Genomic DNA, 24186 nt, shown 5'->3' on the forward strand with positions numbered 1-24186 from the left:
CCTCTGACACTCCGTAATAGGTGGGCCTCCCTTGGCAATGCCCATCTCATCCGGTTCAGGCTCTGACACCCAAGCGGGTGAAAGGACCCGTTCTGCGGAGGCCCTCCTTCCCCATTCCTGCTCTGACACCCCAAGCCACCCCCCTCCTGCACCAGTGCCCTCCTTACCTGCACACTTACCTTGCTCAGCCCACTTCACGGGCTGTTCCGGGAGGGGAAGGGAAAAGAAAGAAGAGGAAGAGAGAGAGCTCCGCCTTAAAATTTTTAAGTTTTATTTAATATATCTGGAAGGTCATTCCATAGAAGGAGGTAGAGAAATTCTTCATTTCTTTTCTTTTTTTAACAGCTGCAGAGGATTGCATGATGTAAATATATCACAGTGTATTCAGGGGCCATTTGTTTGCTTCTAATGTTTTGCTATTTCAAATAGTTGTCAGGTATATTTCTGAAGCACCTGGAAACGATCGAGTCTGGTATTTTAGAGACTGTGTACCCACAGCCCTGTTCTATATAAGCCGCCAGATGCTCCTTTCAGAACATGCCCTGGATTTCAGAAAATCCTGGCCACCAGTCTGTCAGTGGCCAACTGCACCAAGGATTGATGCTTGAGCCAGACATTGAACCACAGACTGAACCTCAGGGAGGCCAACAGCGTGTGAGGAGGTTTGACGACAAACTGCCCACTGGGGCTCTCCATATTGGAAGGAGACAAAGGATCAGATCAGAGCCTCTGTTTTAGGAGATATGATTTCCTTTAGCGTAAATGGAGGAAGGTCACAAGAGCTCCAACTGTACCCAAATGGCTCTGAGATCAGTTCCCTCAGAGGAGTCTCAGGACCCAGAGTTCAGCTGAGGGGGAGGCAAATTTCTCTTGTCAGGTCTCCCTGCCATAGCTCTGAAGGCAACTTTGAATATGACTTTTGTAGGATATCAATTAAGGTTTATTTTCTCAATCATGCTGTTTATTTACTTACACTTTTCTTTTTGCATATAGGGTGCAAAGGTGCGTTTCCTCCTACCATTGCTATCACAAATGTCAAATTATGAATTAAAGATGTTTTATCATTGGTGAATGAGTGTGTGTTTGTGTGTGTGTGTGTGTGTGTGTGTGTGTGTGTGAATGCCTCATGTTTACCTGTGGGCCAGACCCGAAAGAATGACTATTTGAATGTGACTCTGATCAGGATGACACAAGGCAGCGTGGGGAGCATGAGATGCCCACCTGACAAGGACAGAGACATTATCTGGCCGTCTTCCTTCCAGGAGGGGAAAGAACTGACCGAGAACTTAGAACACACGGGTCCTCCAGCTTGCCAGAGCGGGTGGGTGGCAGAGCATGCATGATGTAAATATATCAGAGCGGGTGGGTGGCAGAGCTGCCCGAGGGAGAGCAGAGAGGCTGGCACTGATGTTCCAGAAAAGCGAGAAGAGCGATGTGGTCAGTGACCGCCCTGCCAGGCCGGTGCAAATTATTCATAGCGAGGATAGGAGTCCGGGGGAAAGAACCCTGCGCTGGCGATAAGGAGGCTGGTGTGTGACCTTGGATGAGTTCTGTTCGGCTTGAACAAGTCGCTTAAACTCTGTGCCGAAGCCCCTGGGACAGCACAGTAACCCACTGTCTGCATCTCGCAGGACCAGGTGGGTTAGTAGGTGCAAAACTGGAATGCCCCAAATCCTTTCTGCAATAGGGCGGGGTATAAACAGAGAGACAGATGTACCAATCGCACCGAAGGCCTCAGGATCCAGGTGAGGACACCGAGGCCCAGCCCAGGAAAGCCACGTGCTCAGGATCCAGGGAGCATCCTGCCCCTGGCCCTAGAGGGACTCCTCTGGAAGAGCAAGGAGACGGGCCAGGGCAGAGGCCCTGACAGGAGAACAGGTCATTTCCCTTGCAAACATGAAATTCAAATCTGAGAAGGTATCAGGGCTAGGGCAGGCAGCTGGGCACAGAGGCTCTGAGGGTCAGGGGATGGCATCACCGAGAGCCCTAGACCATGATTCCGCCTGACCCCTCTTCGGCTGCTCTGAGCTCTCAGACCGTGGGGGCTGGTGGTCCTCTCAGGCGGGTCTTGGCATTTCCCCAGGGCTGTCGCTGGGGCCAGGGCCGGGGTGAATGCAGGCCCCGGCACCCTCCCCACCCCCAGCCACCCCGGCCCCCGCTGGGACCCAGCTGGGGAGGCTGACATGGCCACAGCCGGCACATGCATTAGTAATGGCCACCGATCCGGCTGGCCCTGCGCCCTGTTTCCAGAGTGGGACAGTAACCCGAGCCTGGGGGCCCCTGCCCTCTAGACTCCACCCTGTGGTGGAGCCATTGGACCCCTCCTCTTTTCCTGGTCCTTAGTCGCTCCCTCAAATCGAAGAGAAATTCAAACAAGTTATTTCTCTTCTGACATCCCGAGTGTTCAGTTGTTCATGTTGTCTCTTCTTTCTGAGGATTCCCCAACGTGGGAGTGCTAGGAAATGACCCGGGGAGCCTCTAAGGACCAGTTCGCTCGGGGACAAGGCCTTTCTGGGCTGGGCCTGTTTCCTCATCTGCAGTGAGCGGGTCCGTTCTGAGGCCACCTCTGGCCCTGGCGTTCTGGGGCCCCGGGACTTGGCCTCTGCCCCAGTGGGGGCTGCACCTGGTGGTGGGGGACACAGCAGGGCCACTGTCAGACCCTGGCGGGCTAGACTCAGTGAAGAACTCAGTGGCCCAGCTGTGGAGGCTCCTGAGCACATGACCTGGAACCACGTAGGCCTGAATGATTGTAAGATTTGAGGAGAACAGGGCAGGGGGCAGGCGGGGGAGGGGGGCAGGGGGCATTGCTCACACCCCAGCTATTCTCCTCAGGCCCAGGTGGAGGGAGGGAGTAGGCCACGGGCAGCTCATCTCACCCTGGGACTATAGGCAGCCAGCGGCTCTTCCATTTCCAAGGGCAGAGGTGCAGGCCCTGCCTCCCCTCTGTGCCACCCGAGTCCCTTCACTCCCCCTGCAGCTCTGGGATGTCCCCGAGAAACTCAGGCTCTGTCCTGGGGCCTATGACCTGTCTCCAGCGGCTGCCCTTGAATGGGAAGCTCCTGGCTGCCCCAAAATGCCTCTCCTAGGAACCTTGTAATTCTCGCCATGAGAGAGAAGGCATTGTCACCTAAACACACATCACACCAGAGATAAGAGCCCTCCGGGAATCAGGCCACCAGCAGGAGGACGGATAGGCCTGTGTGGGAAGGGAGACTTCAGTGGGGGAGCACATCGCAGGTGGGGCAAGTTGGAGTGTGAGTAGCTCGAGGACACTGAGGAAGTGTGATACTAAAGGGAAGGGGGCCAGGCCAGGCTCTGTAGGGGACCAGCCATGTGACCTCAAAGAAGCCACGACCCTCAGGAAAGACAATAGCTCAGCCCACTTCCTGCTCCCCCCACTGTGGCCCTGAGTGTGCCCCAAGATTGCTCTGAACAGAGCTCCTGACACCTGTCGCGACTGATTTCTGGGCTCAGGATGGATATAGGCCAGGGTGGGAGCGGAGATGGGGTCTCAGGGGCTGTATGACCAGAGTGGTCTTCCCTGGCTGAGGCTTTCACTAAGGTCTAGAGCTTCCATCGATTGCTCAACTCTGGGCCCCAGGGGTCAGGACCAGAGGCTCCTGCACCTGGCTGGCCTGCCTCCACTGCTCACCTTGCCCTGGGCCTGCCCAATGCCACCACCCTGGGCCTGGTGGGGGAACTGTTTTCCAGGGTGACAAGCAGACGATGGTGGGAGTTGAGACCCTGGACTGGAGTGAGGACACAAACCGCCTTTGGAGCTTCATTCTCATCAGACCCCCCAGGGTGCCAGGCCCCACCAAACCGAGCCGGGCTTCAGGCCTCCTGGAAGTAGGCAGGAGGGAGGATGTCAGGGAGAGTGTCATCCAGCCCAGCTCAGGGGCAAGTGAGGGAGGGCTCTCTCCCCAGAGGCTCAGGGCTCCCCTGCCCCTAGTCCCCAGGCAGCCAGGGTTTCTAGCACCCTTCTAAGGCCCTGCTAATGCAGTCACAGCTGAGAGGCAGTGGCTAAATAATTCAGCAGAGCTGGGTATCTTGACTCCTGCTGGGAGGCCAACTGCAGGCCCCAGAGTCCTCCACCTGGGCAGTCAGGCAGATTCCCCAGGACCCCCAAGGCTTCTCCACACCCCAGAGGGTCTCACAGGCCCCCTCACCAGGCTCAAACCTGCGCCCCCAACGCTGGCTTTCCCTCCAGTTGTGCCCCTGCCAGAGCCAGCCCCCCACCCCGCACGTCCCCCATCACGAAGCCTCTCCAGTTCCACCCGGTACGTAGACCCCTTGAATCTGTCTGCCTGGCCTCTGGCCTGGTCCAAGCCAACACCCCCCTCTCCCAGATGATAGGGCAGCCCCTGGCTGGGCTCCCTGCTTGCACAATAGCCCCCGTTTGTTCTGCACATGACATATCGAACCCAGTTTCAGTCTCACTCGTGGTCACCGTGTCTCAGGGTCGAGTCCCTGGCCCTGCGTGCCCCCCTCCCCCACTGCAGGATTGGGAAAGTCACGCTGTGTGGTTCCCCCCACGCTGGCCTAACCTCTCTGCTTTCGCTCAGGCCTCTTCCTCAGCCTGAGATGTCACCCCTGCACACACGCCCTCCCCCTCCCCAGCTGTGGCTCCCTTGTAAGACTCAGCCCAGGCCTCCCTCCTCCCAGGAGCCTTCTCTGACCACCAGGGGCCCACTCTGCCCTGCCTGTGTCTCCACTTTGCCCTGTCTGCAAAGTCAATTATCCAGTCCTGGGTCTGTCTTTCCCACCAAGATATGTATCTCTTTTTTTTTTTTTTTTTACTTTTTATTATGCATTTATCAGGTGTTCTATATACATATATAGACATGGTAGATATGAAAAAGAACCAACTAGAACTTCTAGAACTTTGACACAATAAAGAATTGGTTAAATATAGCTCAAGGCAGGGGCGCCTGGGTGGCTCAGTCGGTTAAGCGTCTGCCTTCGGCTCGGGCCATGATCCCAGGGTCCTGGGATCGAGCCCCGCATCGGGCTCCCTGCTCAGCTCCCTTCTCCCTCTCCCACTCCCCCTGCTTGTGTTCCTGCTCTCGCTGTGTCTCTCTGTGTCAAATAAATAAAATCTTAAAAATATATATATATAGCTCAATGCAATAGAATATGATATAGCTCTTAAAAAGAACAAAGCCACTCTCTATATACTGATGCGGAATTATTACTACAGAAAACAAAGCAAGATGTAGAGCAGTGCGTAGAATTTGTTTCCATTTGTATATAAAGAATCTGCTACTTTATGCTTACATACCCAGGACCCCTCTCTGGGACAGCACTCATGAGGCTCCAAATAATGGCTGTACTCTGGGAAAGGAAACAGAGTAGGGAAAAGTAGGAAGGACCAAAGGATTTACCTTAAAATTTTAAATTATTAATTTTTAATAACTATGACAATTCTTAAAAAAATTATGACTATTTTTTAGAGCAGTTTTAGGTTCACAGCAAAACTGAGGGGTTGGTGCAGAGATTTCCCATATGGCTCCTCCCCCCCCACATCCTCCCTTATTACCAACAACCCCAATCAACAGACGCTTAACCGACTGAGCCACACAGGCGTGCCCTCCCCAAATGCATATTAAAGCCTTTATTTGAATTGAAATGTGACATCAGGCTTTTTCAGACAAAAAGTAAGTCTGATTTGGTTGATTGATTCGAGGACGGAATCGGGCTATATAGTAAATATTTTCCATAAATTGAATAGTCAAATCTGTTGTTTCAAGGTTTTGACAAAGAAATTATGCATGTGTGCATGTGCGTGTGTTACACATATGGTGTGTGTGTGTATAAATATATAATGTGTGACATATAAGGAATATGTGACATATAAGGAACATTTTCTAAAAAGTTGTGTTAATAAAATCGTTAAAATGTTTTCACTTTCCCAAGCCTTCTGAACATGATCAGTTAAGCAAGTTCTTAAAAGTGAAAAAAAAGTTATAATTAACATATTTGATAAGTCTTTGATATATTTGATAACTTATTCTCTACGTCTTGGCAAAGTTTTCTTAGTATACTTGCCACAATTGATAAACAGAATAACTTTAGCAATTGAGTTAAAAAACGTTTTTTTGTAACTCAGGTAACTTCCAGTTCATTGCTTTCAGCAAACTAGAGAACTGATTTGTCAGCAGATAGACCATTAAAACCAATTTGTGATGATAGATTACAATTTTGCCTAGAATTCAGAAAGAATTCAAAGAATCGATTGAAATTGCTATATCTAAATCCTTTCCATTCCCACCATCTTCTTATTTATGTTTGTTGGTGCTTACATCGCTAAAGATGAAAAAAAGGATTAAAATTATTCCTGAATTCTGTCCTAACACCATAGCTATAAAAAATAATTGCAAAAAAACTGCCCATTCATCTCATCAAGAGAGCTATTTCTACTTACATTTTATAACGTTTTTTGAGATATAATTCCCATCCTATAAAATTCACTCTTTTATAGCCAACAATTCAGTGATTTTTAGTATATTCACAAAGTCATGCAATTATGACAGTATCTAGTTTTGGAACATTTTCATACCCCCCCCAAACACCTGTTACCCATTGGTAGTCACTTCCCACTGCTCCCTCCACCCGGCTCCAGCAGCCACCAATCTACCAAAGTCTCTATGGGTTTGCCTATTCTGCACATTTCACTACAATATGTGGCCTTCTTTGTCTGTCTTCTTTTACTCAGCACAGTGTTTGCAAGCTTCATCCATGTTACAGCATGTTAGTAGTTCATTTTTTTCAGTGAATATGAATATGAAATGAATAACATTCCATTGCATGGAAATATATATATGTATATCATACAATACCATACCAATATCATATATATGACATATATCACATTTTGTTCTTCCTTTCCTCAGCTGATGGACATTTGAGTTATTTCCACTTACGTGCTATTATAAATAATGCTGCTGTGAACACTTCTTACAAGTTTTTACGTGAACACATGTTTACATGTTTTCAATTCTCCTGGGTATACACCTAGGCATGGACTTGCTGGAATGTATGGTAATTCTATGCTTACCCTTTTGAGGAACTGCCAGCCTGTTTTCCAAAGCGGTTATGCCATTTTACATTCCCACCAGCCAGTGTATGAGGGCTCTCTCTTCTCCACATGCTGGCAGCACTGGTTCTTGCCCACCTTTTCTATTAGAGGCCCTCCGGCCTTTCTCCTTCTAGTAATGAGAAGTGGTATCTCCTGATGGTTTTGATTTGCATTTCTCTAATGACTCATGATTTTGAGCCTGTTTTCATATGCTTATTGGTCATTTGCATGTCTTCTTTGGAGAAATGTCTATTCAAGTCTTTGCCCATTTTGAAAATTGCTTTGTCTTTTTGTTTTTGCTTTAAGATTTTTTTTTTAAAGTAATCTCCACACCCACCATGGGGCTCAAACTCAGTCCCCTGAGATCAAGAGTTGAATGCTCTACCGACTGAGCCAGCCAGGCACCTCTGGGTTATTTGTCTTTTTATTGTTGAGCTATAATAGTTCTTTATATATTCTGAGCACTAAACCCCTATCAGATAAATGATTTGCAAATAATCCTCTCATTAGGTGAGTATTCCTTTCACTTTTTTAAAGGAAGTTTCTTTTTTTTTTTTTTATTTGACAGAGAGAGCACAAGCAGGGGGAGCGGCAGAGGGAGAGGGAGAAGCAGGCTCCCCCCTGAGCAGGGAGGCCGATGCGGGGCTCGATCCCAGGACCCTGGGATCATGACCTGAGCCGAAGGCAGCTGCTTAACCAACTGAGCCACCCAGGCACCCCATTTCTTTCACTTTTGTAAAAAAAAAAAAAAAGTTTTATTGGGTTATAATTGACATGTAAAATTGTATAAAGTGTCATTTTCTTTTCTTGTGATATCTCTGTCCAGTTTTGGTATCATGATAATATTGGCTTCATCGAATGAGTTGAAAAGTGTTCCCTTCTTTACTATTTTTTGGTAAGAATTTAAAAAATTGGTATTAATTTCTCTTTAAATGCTTCACAGGATTCACCGGTGAAGCTGGTTGGACCTGAGCTTTACTTTGTGCGTGGTTTTTTGTTTTTTTTTTTAAGATTTTATTTACTTATTTGGAAGAGAAAGAATGAGAGAGAGAAAGAGAGCCCATGAGGGGGGAGAGTCAGAGGGAGAAGCAGACTCCCTGCTGAGCAGGGAGCCCGATGCGGGACTCGATCCCGGGACTCCAGGATCATCACCTGAGCCGAAAGCAGTTGCTTAACAAACTGAGCCACCCAGGCGCCCCGGTGGGTGGTTTTAAAATTACCAATTGAGGCACTTTGTTACAGGTCTATTCAGATTCTGTATCTCTTCCTGGGTCAGTGGTCTGTGTCTTTTCAGGAATTTCTCCGTTTCATCCACTTATCTAAGTTGCGTTCACAGTATCCCCTGTGCATCATTTTTATGTCTCTCAAGTCAATTGTAATGCCCCTCTTTCATTCCTGATTTTAGTTATTTGACTCCTCTCTCAACTTTGCTTAGTTAATCTAGCTAAAAATATGTCAAGTTTGTTGATCTTTTCAAAGAACCAACTTTTGGTGTGGGTGATTTTCTCTATTTTTCTATTCTCTATTTCATTAATTTCTGCCTGAATGCTTAGAGTTTAGCTTGCTCTTCCTTTTTTCAGCGTCTTATGGCGGAAGCTTAGATTATTGGGTTGAGATCTTTCTTCCTTTTTAATGTAGATATTTACAGCTATAATTTTTCCTCTGAGTACAGCTTTACTGCATCCCATGAGTTCCAGCATGTCCTATCTTCATGCTCATTCATCTTAAAGAATTGCCTAATTTCCTTTGTGATTTATTCTTTGACCCGTTGGTTATTTAGGACAGTATTTTTTAATTTTCACAGATTCGTTAATTTCCCAAATTTCTTTCCATTATTAATTTTTAAATTCACTATATTGTGATCAGAGGGCATACTTTGTACAATTTCAATCCTTTTAAATTTATTTTTTTATTTTATGTTTTTTTAAAATCCTTTTAATTTGTTAAGGCTGCTTTATGGCCTCATCTGTGGGCTACCCTTGAAAATGTTCCATGTACATTTGAGAAGAGTATGTATTTTGCTGTTGTTGGCTGGGGGGCTCTATTGATGCCTGATAGCTGTAGTTGGTTTATAGGGTTGTTCTAGTCTTCTACTTCCTTGTGGATCTTTTGCCTAGTTGTTCTATCCACTATTGAAAGTGGCGTATTGAAGTCACCAACTGTCACTGTTGAATCGTCTATTTTCTGCCTTTGATTCTGTCTGTTCTTTCCCTTCATGCCTTCTCATGGCTTGACCCTTTTATCGTTACAAAATGTCCCTCATTATCTCTAGTAACATATTTTGTTTTAAAGTCTATTTTTGGGGGGCCCCTGGGTGGCTCAGTCTGCCTTAAGCATCTGCCTTCGGCTCAGGTCATGATTCCAGGGTCCGGGGATTGAGCCCTGCATCGGGCTCCCTGCTCAGCGGGGGGCCTGCTTCTCACTCTCCCCCTCCCCCTGCTTGTGTTCCCTCTCTCACTGTGTCTCTCTCTGTCAAATAAATAAATAAAATCTTAAAAAAAATAATAAAGTCTATTCCTAAGCCAGAAGGGAGGGAAATGAAAAAGCGAATTCAACCCCTCCTCCTTTTATATCCTTCAGTCACCCCCCAGGATCAAAGGAACCTGGGGCCACCAGCCATGGGGAGGGGGTAGGGTAGGAAATTGGGTCGCTTTTTTCATTTTCATTTCCTTCCCTTCTGGCTTAGGAATAGGGTTTTGATGAGAAGAGTTTTGTTGTTTTGTTTTGCTTTTAATTATCATATTGTTTACTGCACCTCTTCCCCAGGCTCCAGCAATGCTTTTGTGTTCTTGTTTGTTGTTGTCTACTTTTCCTTCCCTTTGTTCCGGGGCTTATAGCTCCTGCCCCTTCTATGAACCTTTATTGTCACTTTGGGGGTTTTGGTAGGGAGTGGAGTTAATTTGTAGAGTCACTTGGTTATCTTCATTGGAGGCCATCATCTTCTATATAAGGCTTTGGCTTAAACCTATCCTTTTTTTCTGCATTTTTGGAATTCTGTCTTCTAAGGCTCCAGGGAATGGCTGTTATAGATTCTAAGCAGATCCAATAACTTCAGGCTTGTAACTGCACCTTCCAGTTTCCTCACTTGAATGATGGAGGTGCATATTAGTTAGGATTCCCTTTTTTTAAATTTATTTATTTTATTTTTTAAGACTTTATTTATTATTTGAGAGAGAGAGAGAGAATGAGTGGGAGGAGGGGCAGAGGGGGAAGCAGGCTTCCCACAGAGCAGGGAGCCCCAATGATGCAGGACTCAATCCCAGGACCCTGGGATCATGACCTGAGCCGAAGGCAGATGCTCAACCGACTGAGCCACCCAGGCACACAGGGATTCTTTTTTTGGTTTTGTTTTGTTTCTGAAAACAAGTTTTATTTAAATAAGGGTTTAAATACATTACATAACATTAAAACTGAAGGAAAAAATAAACCAAAACCAGTCTGTTACTTCACACGGCACTGGGCAGCTGCTGCCAGGAAGTTGCAAACTCTACAGCTAAAACTACATGACTGATACATCAGTGTGAAGTTTGTTCCCTTGTCAAAAGTTTAACTCCTATGAAGGCTGGCCTCACATTCTGGTGTTTGGACATCGATTAGCTAGGACAGGTCTGGTCAAAAAGACCTTGGTGGCAAGTCAGATGTCCTATCACGCCTTACTAGAGGGAAGGTGGCCGCTCGAAACTCTGGCCACCTGGTCAGGTTGGAGACACCAGGGATCTCTTCTGGGCTACCAATGACTCCCTGTAGCAGCAGAGCTGCGGTTGCCTTACCCCATCCTGACCTCTCAGCTTCACTGTGGGCTGTTCAGGTGGTGACATTCTCTTAGGGCAGGGAACTCTGAAGAGGGAGAGCCAAGGAGCTTCTGGCCAGATGTAGCCATCTGTGATCTTGGGGCTCTGTGCTGGACCAAAACATCACATTACTGCTTGGTTTCAGGCCGGACACTGTCAGGCGCCTACGGCTTGACCTCTGTTTAAATGAGGGACTCCAAAACTAGACAGCATGGCTCTTTTCAGTTTATTGCATGAAGGAGTTACACTAGTCCAAGTTAAAAGCAGACCCCAAATGGTTACATTATACAAGCTGTGAGGTTTTTAAACTTGTGACAAGGGACAGAAGGGAACTTCTACTCATTGCAAGGAAATCCTCACTTAAGCTTCAGTGAGCCAAAAGCACTTAAAACCCATGAACCTTCAGCTGGTCGTCCTTAGCCAGTCCAATCTCTACCAGGAACTGGCATATGTTCGTGCGCTGGTCACCCTGTAGCTGAATTACTTCTCCATATTCTGGATGCTCAATTACAGTACCATTGCAGGCAAATTTCTTCTTAAACGCCTTCACTAGCTTCTTTTTATCATAATCATCAGCAATCCCTTGGACAGTAGTAAGGGTCTTCCTGCTTTTTCTCTGTTGAATTCTTATATGGATATAATCTTCAGTGCCAGCAGGAAGCAGATCATCACCCTTACTTGCTTCAGCAAAGGGGTCGAAAGAGTGGAGGTTCTGGATAGCGGACATACGATACGATTCCTTTTCCTCAGTGGAAAGGGCCTGCAGAAGGCGGCAGCAGGAGAAGGCGGGCGGGGGTGGGGGGCAGAGCGTCGGGAAGCGAGGCGGGCTCAAGGGGAGGCTGCTGAGTCCTCAGCGGCAACTCAGTGACTGGGGCCAGGTGCCCAGGGATTCTTGATGGCAAATGACAGAAAGCCAGTGTGACTTGGCTTCAACAATAAAGGGGCTTCATGTTCTCATTTGAAGAAAAAGTCCAGGGAGGAGGTTCTCAGGCAGGCTGTCCAGCCTGGCTCCAGGGACCCCTCCAGCAGCTCAGCAACCCCAGAGAGAAAAGGATCTCTTTATCAGTGGTCTCAGCAGAAATCCCAGCTATGGGTCCTCTCTGAACTCAGAGCAGGACACCTGATGGGCCAGCAGGGTCAAGGGGGCCCACACTGCAAGGAGGGGGAAGAGGGAGTTAGCCTCCAAAACCCACATGGAGGAGAGTGAGGAGGGATAGGTCCCCCAAACAGCATGGCAGGACTGATTCCAGAAGGAGAAGGAACAGATGCTGGGCAGGCACCTGCAACAGGTGTGCACTGCAGGGAGATCACAGCGGCCTCTCAGCCTTGCTGTAAATGAAGCCCACAGCTCGAGGCCCAGAACCCTAAAACATTAGCTGTTGTTGCTGCTGTTATCATTGTCGTTATCCATGGGGAGACCCTGTGGCTTGCCTTTTTACCCTGAAGACTGAATTCCTTGGCCAGGGCCAGGAACAGGCACAGAGCTGTAGATTTCCCCCAGCCCCTGAGACATGCCCCTCGGTACAGCTGCCCAATCCTGCCCCCCTCGCCAGACAGAGGTGCCTCGTCTCCATATCAGGTCAAGTCCAGGCCCTGTTCATCCTTGCCTCCTGCATGCCCCCTTCCTGCTCACCGTGGCCTCACCCTTCTTGCTGAAGGAACACACCTGAAACAACCTGCCACCTGTTCTCTTGGCATGACTGCGTGGAGCGTGGGTGTCCTTGAATTCACACTGTCTGCTCAAATAAACCATAAACTGCTTGGGACCTGGGCCTGGGTCTCAATGCCTTCAGTTAAACCCCCTTCCTCTCAGGCCTATGATGCCAATCTGGACATACAGCAGGATCCAGTAAGTGGCAGGCAACTGAGGAATCTAGCTGGTACCATGGCCAGGAGGACAGGGTCCAGGCCTGTTGGAGGATACAGATCATGGAACGTTCAGACAATCTCTGTCCATTAGGAATTGAGCTCAGCTGCCAGCGACTGGCAGAGACTGCTCTGAGCATCCCCAAAACCAACCTCCACGATTCCTTCATAACAGACCTCCAGTGTTTTAGAACCCCAATTTTTAAAATACGAATCTCAATACTTTTACTTAATAGTAGGACTTTGAGGAAAATGTTATGACCTATTCAAAAGTAGAGAAAATGGTATAATGAACTCCCAAGTACCCATCATTCAGCTTCAACAAAGAACACATGGCTAATCTAGTTTCATCGATCACCACTCCTCCCACCCTTGGATTATTTTGAAACAAGTCCAGACCTCATGCAATTTCATCCATGAATTCAGTACGTAAAGGTAGTCTTTGAACACACACACACGAGGATATAAAACACAATCCCTATATCACCCATAAAAAGCAATAACTTTATGATGATTTCTTAATATCGTCATATTGCCATTTTTCAAATTTCTCCAATTGTTTCCTAATTTTTTTAAAAAAGATTTTATTTATTTGACAGAGACACAGCGAGAGAGGGAACACAAGCGGGGGGAGTGGGAGAGGGAGAAGCAGGCTTCCCGCTGAGCAGGGAGCTGGATGCGGAGCTCGATCCCAGGACCCTGGGATCATGATCTGAGCCGAAGGCAGAAGCTTAACCGACTGAGCCACCCAGGCGCCCGTTTCCTAATGTTTTAAGAGCTGACTCGTTCCAACACTTTCTAAAAATATAAGATCCACATATTGCATTAGTAGAACCCCAATTTTATTCAACGGGACAACGCATTCAGTACATTTCCCCACTTCTCGAACCAACGTGTGCCCATGTGTCTCAGTTTGGCCAAGGAGGTGGAAGTGTAGAGGAGGCATCCAAAAAGCCTCCTGAAAAGGAGCTGTCATGTGGGAGACGAGGACCTTTTATTTTTCCTTCCTTCCTTCTTTCTGCTGCCTTAGAACTTGGGATATGATTTCCGGAGCTCTAGCAGCTATGTTGGACCGTGAAGTGACCTTGCAAATATAAGCTCAAGCTAGGATGGCAGAGAGTAGGAAATGAATTTCCCACCCTACTTCTCTCTCTCTCCTCCGAACCCGTGCTTCATGCCTCCGATGCTTGACATGGCCCCAAGCCACCATTCAACCTCTCCCGCCATCAGGACCTCCAGGCCAGCCTGAACCCTTCACCTTCCCCTCAGAGCCGCTCCTCCGTCCCCTCCTCCCCCGCCACTCCCCTACCTGGGCTGCCCTGCTCCCCTCAGCCTTGATCCAATTCCTTCCCATCCAGCCAGGGGCCCTGATCAAGCCCCATCTTATAGGAAAGCCCTCTTTGTGGTTTGTGGCGCTTTCGTGACACGTAGTGCTCCTTGCCTGAAAGGTGGGTTGGGCAGGCGGGGGAGGCGGAGTGAGCCGCCTCCCCCCTGCCCGGGACTTAGCGGTGGCCTGGCACAGAGGTAGTGAGCGCGTAGGCTCTGGCACCTCTGCGCTGAAAGGGGCTCTTCCCCCCGCGTGACCACACGGAAGAGGTCTACCGCCCTCCTCCCTGGTTTCCCACCCCCTGTAGGGGGCCCTGGCCCCTGCTGGGGCTTTTCCATCGTGCGCACGTGAGGCAGGGAGGAAGGGATAGTGAGACGCCTCGAGTGGCCTTGCTCATGCCGGGTCTCCGGAGTCCCTCAGCTCCTCTCGTTTCCCAAATCTTGTCGTACAGCCTCCCCGGAATTCTGGGGCCCCGCCTTGACCTTCCAACCCGCCCTTGCTTGCTTAAGCAGCCACATTTGTCGCCGGCCACCAGGAGCCCGGCCGAGGGAGCAAGCGGCGCGGAGGGTCAAGGCCGGGTGACTGCGGGTGGGGCCGCTTCCCCGGCCTCAGTGTTCGGTGGCGTCGCTGTTTTCTTTTTCCCACAGCTGCCGGGCCCCGCTGGCGGGGCGGAGGGTCTCCGGCGGGAGGGACCCCCTGGGGCCCTCGGGTCCAGCCCCGCCCGGCTCTGCGGGCTCGGGGGCCGAGCGGCGGAGCGGGCCCGGGCGCCCCCTGGTGTCCGAGGCAGGGCCGGACCGGGCCCGCTCCGCCGCGCAAGATGGCCGGGGGTGGGCCGCCTCTCGGCGCCCGCCTCTCGGCGCCCCCCTCGCCCAACCCACTCGGGGACGAGCCCCTCCGGCTCGTGGGTGGGCCACTTCCGCTTCCGCAGACGACGGCCGGGAACCCCGGAGTGCCCGCGGCTGGGGCGGGGGGACGGTGGCTCGCGGGCTCCGGGCTGCACGCGCGGCGGGGCCCCGGGGGGCCGCCCCCCACCCCAACAGCCCCGCTGCACCCGACACACCGGGTCCGCTTCCCCGCCCCTCCAAGCCCGCGTGGGCCCGGAACAGCCTCTGCGGAGTGGGAGCTTCTGGGTTCTGTCCACATTCCCAGGAACTGTCGCTCTGGGGATTTATTTGCTTCTCCAAGAAATTCCTGCTGTACCTGGAGGCCTCCAGGGCGGCGCTGTCCAGTAGGGAGCCACAAGCCACCTGTGGCCATTGAGCACTTGAAGGGTGGCAACGGAGGAACCGAATTTTTCGTCTTATTTGTAATTAAATTTAAGAACAAGCAGTGCAAAATTTTCCCTAACACAACTCTGCCTTGCTAGGACGAGGTGCCACTTTAAACATTGAAAATGTAGTGTCCAAACTGAGATGTGCTCGGTAAAATACATACTGGACTTCAGAGTTAGTACAGAAATAGAATGCTCATTTTTAAATAGTAATTATACACTGAAACATTTTGGATATGTTGAGGTAAAAAAAAATTTTGCTTTGTTCTAAAAGAACATGGCTACTAGAAAGTTGTGTAAAATGTGTGGATAGCATTCTGTTTGCTCTAGGGGGTGGGTTGCGCTAAATCTGAGTTTTATATTCCGACTCCACTGCAGGCCCCAGAGGTTGATGACATGGTTATCAGTGAACATGGGGATGTGCGTGGGCAAAGACCTGACCCTCAGGGACCAAGCCCATGGAGTGATCCCTTGACAGAAGTCACAGGGTCAGGCTCACAGGGTGAACCCAGAGGCATCTCCTTGGGGCCCCAGACGGCAGGATGAGGCTCACACAGACACTGGTGCCCACAGTCCCAAGTGTTGGGGATGGGCACAAGGCTTGGCACAGCATGAACTCATGGAAAGAACACTCACCTATGACCTGAAGGCTTGGCCAGCATTGGTTGTGCCACTTGCTCTGTGCTCGTCTCTTGGTGCCTCACAAATGGGGCCAAGTCCAGGTTTCCTTCCCCAGGGGATCTCAGGGCCAGTATGCAGATAAGGGAAAGCCCTCTTCAGCCACTGCTTACGTCACCATTATCTCTGAATCCTCTCTGGAAGGCTTTATAGAAGACTTTCACGTATGTTTGGAATGATTTGTTACCAGTATGTATTTCTTTTGAAATATTTAGAGGTGCATCTTTAAAAGCTTTGTTCCACACATCCACACATTTTAAGTGCATATTAGTGGACTGGAGCAGGCACCCGAGTCACTGTTTATATAATCAAAGAGAACAGAATCTAGGCTGAAGCTTTTTCAGGGGAGCTGCTTGTTCTGCTCTTAGCAGGTAGGGGTCACAGGAAGTGAAGCTGAGAGAGACCTGAAGGTTAAACCCCACTGCTCCTGCAGCAGCCCCTCTCCTAGTTAATCATCAATGAAGGGACAGCCAGGAGGGCCGTTTTTCTCTTAGGGAGCCCAAGTCTGTCCCTGCCACCCCTGACTGCTTGACACCAGGTCCTAGGAGCCAAGTCTGAGGCCCAAAGGGTTCTGAGGAACCCAGCTCCACAGAAGTGTCCAGCCTTTAAAGAAAAAACCATTATAGACATACACACGTACACTCACACCCCACACACAGAGCCAGAAGGGAAATATCCCTGTTATTTTTAACCTAATATTAAATCCCTTGTCTGGGTAACTCTTCAGTTCCAAGAAATTCTGGGTGCACAAACCCTACAGCATGAGGCACAGGGGGAGCAGGGTTGACCCAAGGTGGATCATCCTGGGTTCATCTGAGGATCCGGGTCTCTGAGAAGCCTGTGCGCTCCTCATAAACGAGGCTGCTCCGTCAGGCGGCTCCAGGACCTCTGCAGAGCCAGGGATTGTGGGAGCCCTGAAACCCTCTTTGCCCTGGTTTCCGGGTGGGGAGCAGGAAACACCAGGGTCTAGTGTCACAGGAACCCATCCCGAGATAGCAGGCTTCAGAGATGGCAAGAGAATTTAAGGTGACAAAAGCTCCAGGGTCCCCAAGTCTTTTCCAGGACAATATAGCTCAGAAACCCTGGGTCCCTTCCCAGGAAAGGGGTACTTCCTGCCTTAGGCAGGCACTGGAAAGTCACCTGCTACCGGGGAAGCAGCTGGGCTGAGGCTGAGGCAAGAGTGACACTGGGTGAGATTACTGGGGGGGCGGGGGGCTCCCAAGCCCCAGTGAGTGCCCCGAGACTCAGGGAGTTTTAAAAGCAGCTCCCTCCTGTGAGATCAGTAGGGTAGACTCCTATGACCCATACATCTCTCAGTTCTTTCAGCTGGAAAGTGGATGCTCTGAAGTCCCGAAGCTGTTTGGGTCCCAAAACTCTAAACGTCTGTCTCGAAACTGCAGTTTCACAGCTTGCTGGAATATCCTCTCAGGATACTGTATCCTGTGATATGGTATTGTTTCAGAGACCAGATGGAGTTCGGAGTCACAGAGTGTCAGAGTCAGAAACTACCAGTTGAGGGACCTCATTTAAAAAATGAACCCGAGGCCACACAGCTAACAAAGAGATGGGACTGGAACTGACAGTGCTGGCTGAGCCACTATTCCAAGTTGAGCGGTCAGTGAGCACCATTTGCAAAGAACCTACTGAATGTTTTGCTTCTGAGCACTGGAGGGAGCCTGGGTGGCCGAGGGCTCTCTTGCCCCAGGAACACCTTAAGGTGCTCATTCCCAGCAGAGCACCACTCCTAGGTGGCCTTACTCTCCCTCTCCCTGGTAGATACAAAGCTGGGCCTTACTGGAGAATACGTTAGGATGCAGTGAGGAATAAAAGAAATCTGGGAAAAGTGAGTAAGGAGAAGAAAACAGTGGAAGAGTGTTTGGGGGAATGAAAGCATGTGACCAAGTTTTCCCTTTGTCTTAAGGGCCTTCTCACAAAATCAAACCCAAGTGGGATTTTCCAGTAGGTGAGGCAACACCGCCATCTGGTGGCCATCGAGGGCACATGCTTTAGGAAGGAATTGAAACGCTGAGCTAATCAACCCAGTGATACCCTCCTGCTGTTTAAAACCCCAACCCTCCAGGTTGAGGCTGGTATTTGGCGCAGCGAGGCCCGGCAGGAAGCTGCACCGCCTGTGAACTCCAGGCCAAGCAGGTATCCTTCACTCGGCATTAGCTGACAGGGTCTAGAAGATATGGGCTGACCTGCAACATGGAAGCCATTCCTGCTGATCCACATGAAGGCAGGTGGGGTCCTTCGAGCTATAGGACTTCACAGAAGAGAAGGCCTTTTAAGGCCTTCAAGGTTGTGGAGAAGCCTCACAGCCAGCCTTGTTTATAGTCAGCAGTCACCTGCCATTCCAGGTGCAGAGACGGGACTCTGGAGGTGGGGCCTCTTAGTTACTACCTCTAAAGGGAGTGTCACCCTTCCCAAACTAACCCAGTCATCTGCCTCTGTAAGAGCTTCTCACTCAAAAACAAAAATAAGCCAACGTCTGCTGCTGAGAGGAGTCAGATGAATAAAGAGGGAGTTGTTTTTAAGAAAGGGCTAAGTAATCAATGAGGCTATCATCTTATTGATCAAGGTCCAGCCATTTGCCAAGGTATATACACATTTTATTTAAAAAAGTTTACAGTTTTCATTATACACAACTATTAAGAGGTTATAGTCAGAGGAGGCATTTGTCCTGTTGACAGAAGTGCCCACTAGATCATCACAATGCAAGGAAAATGGTGGAAGGGAGGAGATAGGGCAAGGAAAAAATAAGCGATAAAAAGCTTAGATTTCAATTAAGGGCTGGTAAGTCCCTTTTCTCTTCAAGTATCACACAATATGTACCAAATACAATCAGTAAATAATGGCCATTTCTTCCCAAGCCCACAGCCAAGACGAGTATTTGCTGAAGTGAAAGTCCTGGCCCTTCCTCAGGTGGGTGGAGACCCTGCCTGCCCAACAACGGTGAGCTCCCCCTTCCCCCAGGGGCCTCCACCCCAATCGTGGATGGAACTGCCAAGGTGGTCAGTGGCCAGAGAAAATATGAACATGGATTCAGAAGTCCAAAGAAAACGCAGGTCTTTGCGCTCCATCAGAAATGATTTGATTTTAGTCAAGAAGGCCGTGAACCCGGTTACGAAGTTGGTAAAAGGAAATGGAACTCTAACTCTTGTTAATGGCTTTCACTTTTTCTGATTGAGTCCCTAGAACGTAGAAGGGCCATTTAAAATCAAACACCAGTTCCCAGAAACGGTGTCTAGAAATTTCACCCATGAAGGCTAGCAGAGGATCTTTCATGATTCTCAGCCATAACAGGAGGCCTAATGAAAATCAAGTGTCAGGCCAAGGCCAACGAGGGCTTCAGGGAGCATTTTGAGGAGAAAAAAATTCCTTCGAGGGGAGACCCTCCTCAGGAGCTTAGATCAGCCAGTTGGCAACAAGAACAGCTTCTGAAGTGGAAGAACAGCGTTAGGTACTGGAGAGACATATGGCAACTTCTGAGAACTACCTTACTAGTATAAAATGCTGGTTGAAACTGCACAGTCACCTCAAGGAGGGCGACAAGATCGAAGACAAAAGAGCAAAATGCCAGCATCTCGCTTGGCTACCACAAAATGCAACCCCCAGGCCCCGGTGCTGGGGCTGCCGGAGGGCAGCGGGCTCCAGGCTCCGGGCTGCGGCTGCCTTCTCAGTTTTGGCGAGAGCTTGAGCTCAGGGTCATTTCAACAGGGGGCAAAGGATGGCTTGCGCTGGTCAACCACAAAAACTTCAAAAACGATGGTACACTAAGAAAGGGAGGGAAACTGCCAGAAGCAACTCTGGGACCTGCTACCACCACCTTTAAAAGCAATAATGTTCAGCCCTTCTGAGGGGCTCTGGATGCTCTTCTGAGTGTTATGACAGGAAACCTGGAAAAGCTTTTGGTGCTGTCACACCCCCGCTTCTAGCCTTACTGTATCATCGATCACTGGGGGACCAGAGTCCTCTGATTCATTGCCAGGCTTTCTTCCAGCTCCCTCTGTACCTAGAAGCATGGTCTCCTTCTCCTACCTACCTCTCCCAGGTACAGGAAGGGACAAAAAGCATAAAAAGGGATTCTGTTCAACTCATCAAAAACCAATTTCTCAGAGGAGAGGAAAAGCCCCACACACAGCCAAAAGCATGCATGGGACCAAGGTTAGTGCCCAGAAAGGACAGATTTGCACAGAATGAGAGGGTACAGAGTGATCTGGGTAGCAATTCCAGGAGCTTCCTGTGCTAATAGGGAAGCCTCATTACACCTTCATCAGGCAGACTTGATGGACAGACACACACGCACACATGCTGCAGCCATACTCAGATCTGCTTCTTAACCCCTGTGACCTCCCCCAACACGTCTTCATTTGGAAATTCCGCACCACCAGACTCCCAGTGCCAGGACGTTCACTCCGCGGTAAGCAGATGTCTTTTTTGAGAAAAAGGTATTCAGTTGGGGAGCAGAGCCATGGCTCACATACATTCCCCAAAACTTGGCTCTACTTGTTTTGTTGGTTTTGTCAAGATTATAAGCAATTATTATTTGGACATTATTTTTTTTGAAAGGTAATTAGAACACTATTGTTTATATAATATTGAAAAAATACAATTTTTTATTGTTTGAACTCAAACCACCACCCAGCACTTTAAAGCCTACCCTAAGTCGCACCTACAATTTAAACGGTTATAGCACAAGCAACTGCTACTTCGGCAGGTAAGCAGGTTAGACAAGGCCAGCAGAGACCCTCCCTCCCCCAAAGTAATGAGAAGACAACGCACTAGAAAAGTTAAAGCACACCATTCCATGTTAAATAGTTAACACTACCCCTCCAACAAGCCACAAATGCTAGATAGATAACTCAGTACAGTTAACTAACCACAGCCCTACTAACTGCACTTTAAATTTTTTTTTTAAAGAAAACCTTTTGCTTCATGCCCGTAATTAACATAAAATAAGTAAATTCTTTGTCTCTTATTTAGGAAAATAATCATGCTAAAAGCAAGTTGTACTATATATAGATTTTCAAAGAAAAGATTGATTGTGCTTTTTGAATAAAAAAAGATAGGATATCTTCCAACCTCATTGACTCCAATCTTGTGGAATAGATAGCACTTCTAAACTAAAAACACACATCAGAAAGAAAAATTCAATTATCCTAGTGGGACGTTCAAAAATTGTCTTTTAGAAGGTTTCAGAATTGGCTAATTCTGCTACTGTCCTATTGGTTGTGGCAAAAAAGGGATACAGACTTGCTGTCTAAGGTTCTCCAGATTCAGTAGGTAACACACTCATACCTGAAAAGAAACTCTGCCGGCAACCTGGACATATGGTGAGCTGAGTAAACGTTTGATTAGCAGGCATTTTAAACTGTCTGATTTCCTCTTAACACATACAGGAGAGAATATGTTCTTCCTTCAAAACCTGTTCTACTGCATCGTATTTCTGAACTCTTTCCTCCTATTCAGTCACGCTCTTTAGAAAGTGGTTTGTTTTTCCCATGTAGTCACTTTGGGCACAAGGACCTTTATTTGTTCCAATTATTACTCATTTTAAATTTAGAATGTGTGTTGGGTCTGAAATACCCATTTCCCACTCCCACAAGCAGATGATGACCGGGCTGCTGCCTGCCAAGAGCAGCAGAAGGGAAAACAAAACCAAAAACATGAATGAGAGTACCCGGGCCACCAGACGGGTCTTCTTGCCGGGTCTAATGGTCCACCGAGCGGCTGTCCAAGGAGGCCATCTCTTGGGAGGTGAAGATTAAATTTGCAACCTGTCTAAGCACAATTCACACACACACACACCATTAAAAACAAAACAAAACAAAAAACTGGAAAGGAAAGGAAGGGGGGGAGCTCTAACCCGAACAAAAACACCCACAACCACCCTCAAATTTAAAGCTCTTAGTCCAGGGCAGCAGTCTCAAAGTGGCCAATAGGGCGAGGGTGTGACTCTGCACGTGCTGGATGAGACGAGCACCTCCCCAGTCACTCCGCTCCTCCTGTCCTGTCCCCTCAAAAAGGTATGGATTACAAGCTCTAGCCCAAGAAAAAGAATCAGGTTCAGAAAACACTTCCAAAAGGTTCTTCAAAGCAAAACACTTGTGGCTGCAGGGCCTGGTTGTGAGACAGGCAGGCATCTACATATAAAAATGTACTTAAAATCCAGAGTCAAAAATTGTTTTACGTTTCAATACTCCAATTAGCTCCCTGCTTGATGCTGTTACTCCAGACACGGGGCCACCTGGGATTCACAGGGAGGAGCGGCTCGGGCTCTGAGGCGGCTGGCTCTCCACGCTCCCACAGCAGGCCTGGTCCTCCCCCAGCTCCTCCCATCCATTCTGAAAAAGCACTATTCTAGCTTCACATCCAAGAGCTGGTTGGTTTGGTTTGTTTCTTTGGAACCATCAATAAAAGAAGCAACTTTTTTCCTGTTATTTTTACTCATGTCTATCTATCAGAGCGGCTATTTCTTTTGACAGTTCAGTAGCACACAGGCTGACTTGGCCAAATGGACTTATGAATGCATGCATTCCGACCGCATATTGCTACCAAAATGGAATGTGGGAATATGCTATGCACCTCAGGTTGAGAAATGACCAAGAAATCAAGATCTAAAGGGTGATATATAATATATATATATCAATGCTATTATTCATAAAAACCTTGTTTAGTAATAAAAAAAATTGCTTTGTTTAAATATGAATATTATAGTCTGCTTCTCATGGTTAGGAAATAATAGTCTTTCTGAAAAGCAGGTGCTTTTTCTACTACAACTCCATATCCTGGGCCTCATCTTCCGAAAAGTCAGACATAGAACTCTCCGACGAGCTGTCACCGGTGCCCTCTTCCTGCTCTTTCAGTGCCTCCTCCGTTGCGTATTTCTGGATGTACTCTGCACAGGGGGCAGGGATAAAAAAAAAACCACAGAGGCCGTGAGCAGGCAGTCATGGGCTTCAGTGACCCCCAAAGCCGGCAAAGGCCCAGGGAAGCTCGAGCCTTCCTTACCTGCCGGGGTGTGGTCACAGAAGCTAAGGGGAAAACCCCACGGAAGACGTCTCTGGAGTTCATGCATTTTGCCCCCTTAGTAAGAGGCAAAGCAGAACATCTGATCTGCAGGGGTGCAGATACATATTGCACCTCTAGCCCAGAACTCCCTTGGGCCATCACCTCCCAGGTGGATGTGTACGAGGCAGCCGGCCACCCTGGGCCTTGGCTTTGAGACATGGGGAAGCCAGCAGGCGTCCAGGACAGTGTCTGGTGTGAACCGGCCTCCAGTTCAGCCGCCAAGCCACCCTCACTCTTGCCTTGGTGGCTTATCCATATGGCCGCACTCCTCCAAACTCACAGGACTGGGTAGTGTGAACCCTGTACTTTCTTCTTATCTCTCTGTTAATAAAACTATTCACCCTCCCAGGTAGAACAGGACTAGTTATGATTCCATAGTAATTTATAAGGAAATCCCCCATCATTTTCAGACTTGCAGTTATGTAATTACAGTCAACCCAGATCTATTATTTTAGGAATAGATTTTAGTCTAAACAGATCCTGCCTGTCAGGTTTTTGAAGCAGCTGGTGAAAACAGTCTCTCAATCTGCTCAGGAATGAACTGCTATCTGGAGACACAGTGAGCCTGAGTCACTTTACCATCTATTATTTACCTGAAGATTTATGCAGCTACAGCCTAGGCTGAATCTGCTGGCTGGAAGAAAATTTTAAGAACTGCTCAACAAACAAACTTGTTCTTAAAACTCTAAGCGCATACTGTTTTTCAGTAAATAGCCAAGAGACAAGACAGAAACCTATTCAGAGTGCCAGCAGGAGAGAAACACATCCTCAAGTCCTTATGCTTTGTTTCTCCTCCTATGGAGTCACAGGGACTGAGTCTGAGAGTAAGAGGAGGAAAATGACCAAATGAGCCTGCCAAATTGGAATAATATAACACAGGGGCCTAGCGAAGAATATTTTTTACATACTTAAAGGGTTGTTTATTTATTTATTTATTTATTTAAAAAGATTTTATTTGAGAGGAGCACAAATGGAGGACAGGGGCAGAGGGAGAAGCAGACTCTCCACTGAGCAGGGAGCCCGATGCGGGGCTCGATCCCAGGACCCTGGGATCATGACCCGAGCTGAAGGCAGATGCTCAACTGACTGAGCCACCCAGGCG

General features: G+C 48.5%; 1 protein-coding gene and 1 pseudogene across 4 annotated transcripts in view; both read right to left on the minus strand.

Moving 5' to 3' along the window:
- Positions 1 to 11072: 11072 nt before the first annotated feature.
- Positions 11073 to 11646, minus strand: LOC112818561 (eukaryotic translation initiation factor 1 pseudogene; annotated as a pseudogene).
- Positions 11647 to 18600: 6954 nt separating this feature from the next.
- UBE2H (ubiquitin conjugating enzyme E2 H) overlaps positions 18601 to 24186 on the minus strand; it is a 109000-nt gene continuing 103414 nt past the window's right edge. For all 4 annotated transcript variants that reach the window (XM_025865527.2, XM_025865524.2, XM_025865525.2 and 1 more), the window contains one exon: positions 18601 to 22911. In XM_025865527.2, coding sequence (XP_025721312.1) covers positions 22787 to 22911 — 125 coding nt within the window. In that variant the 3' untranslated portion in view covers positions 18601 to 22786. The remainder of the gene's footprint in view (positions 22912 to 24186) is intronic.

This window comes from Callorhinus ursinus, unplaced genomic scaffold (genome assembly GCF_003265705.2).
Source record: "Callorhinus ursinus isolate GAN/ISIS: 27379988/994484 unplaced genomic scaffold, GSC_fseal_2.0 scaffold12, whole genome shotgun sequence".
Classification (NCBI taxonomy): Eukaryota; Metazoa; Chordata; class Mammalia; order Carnivora; family Otariidae; genus Callorhinus; species Callorhinus ursinus.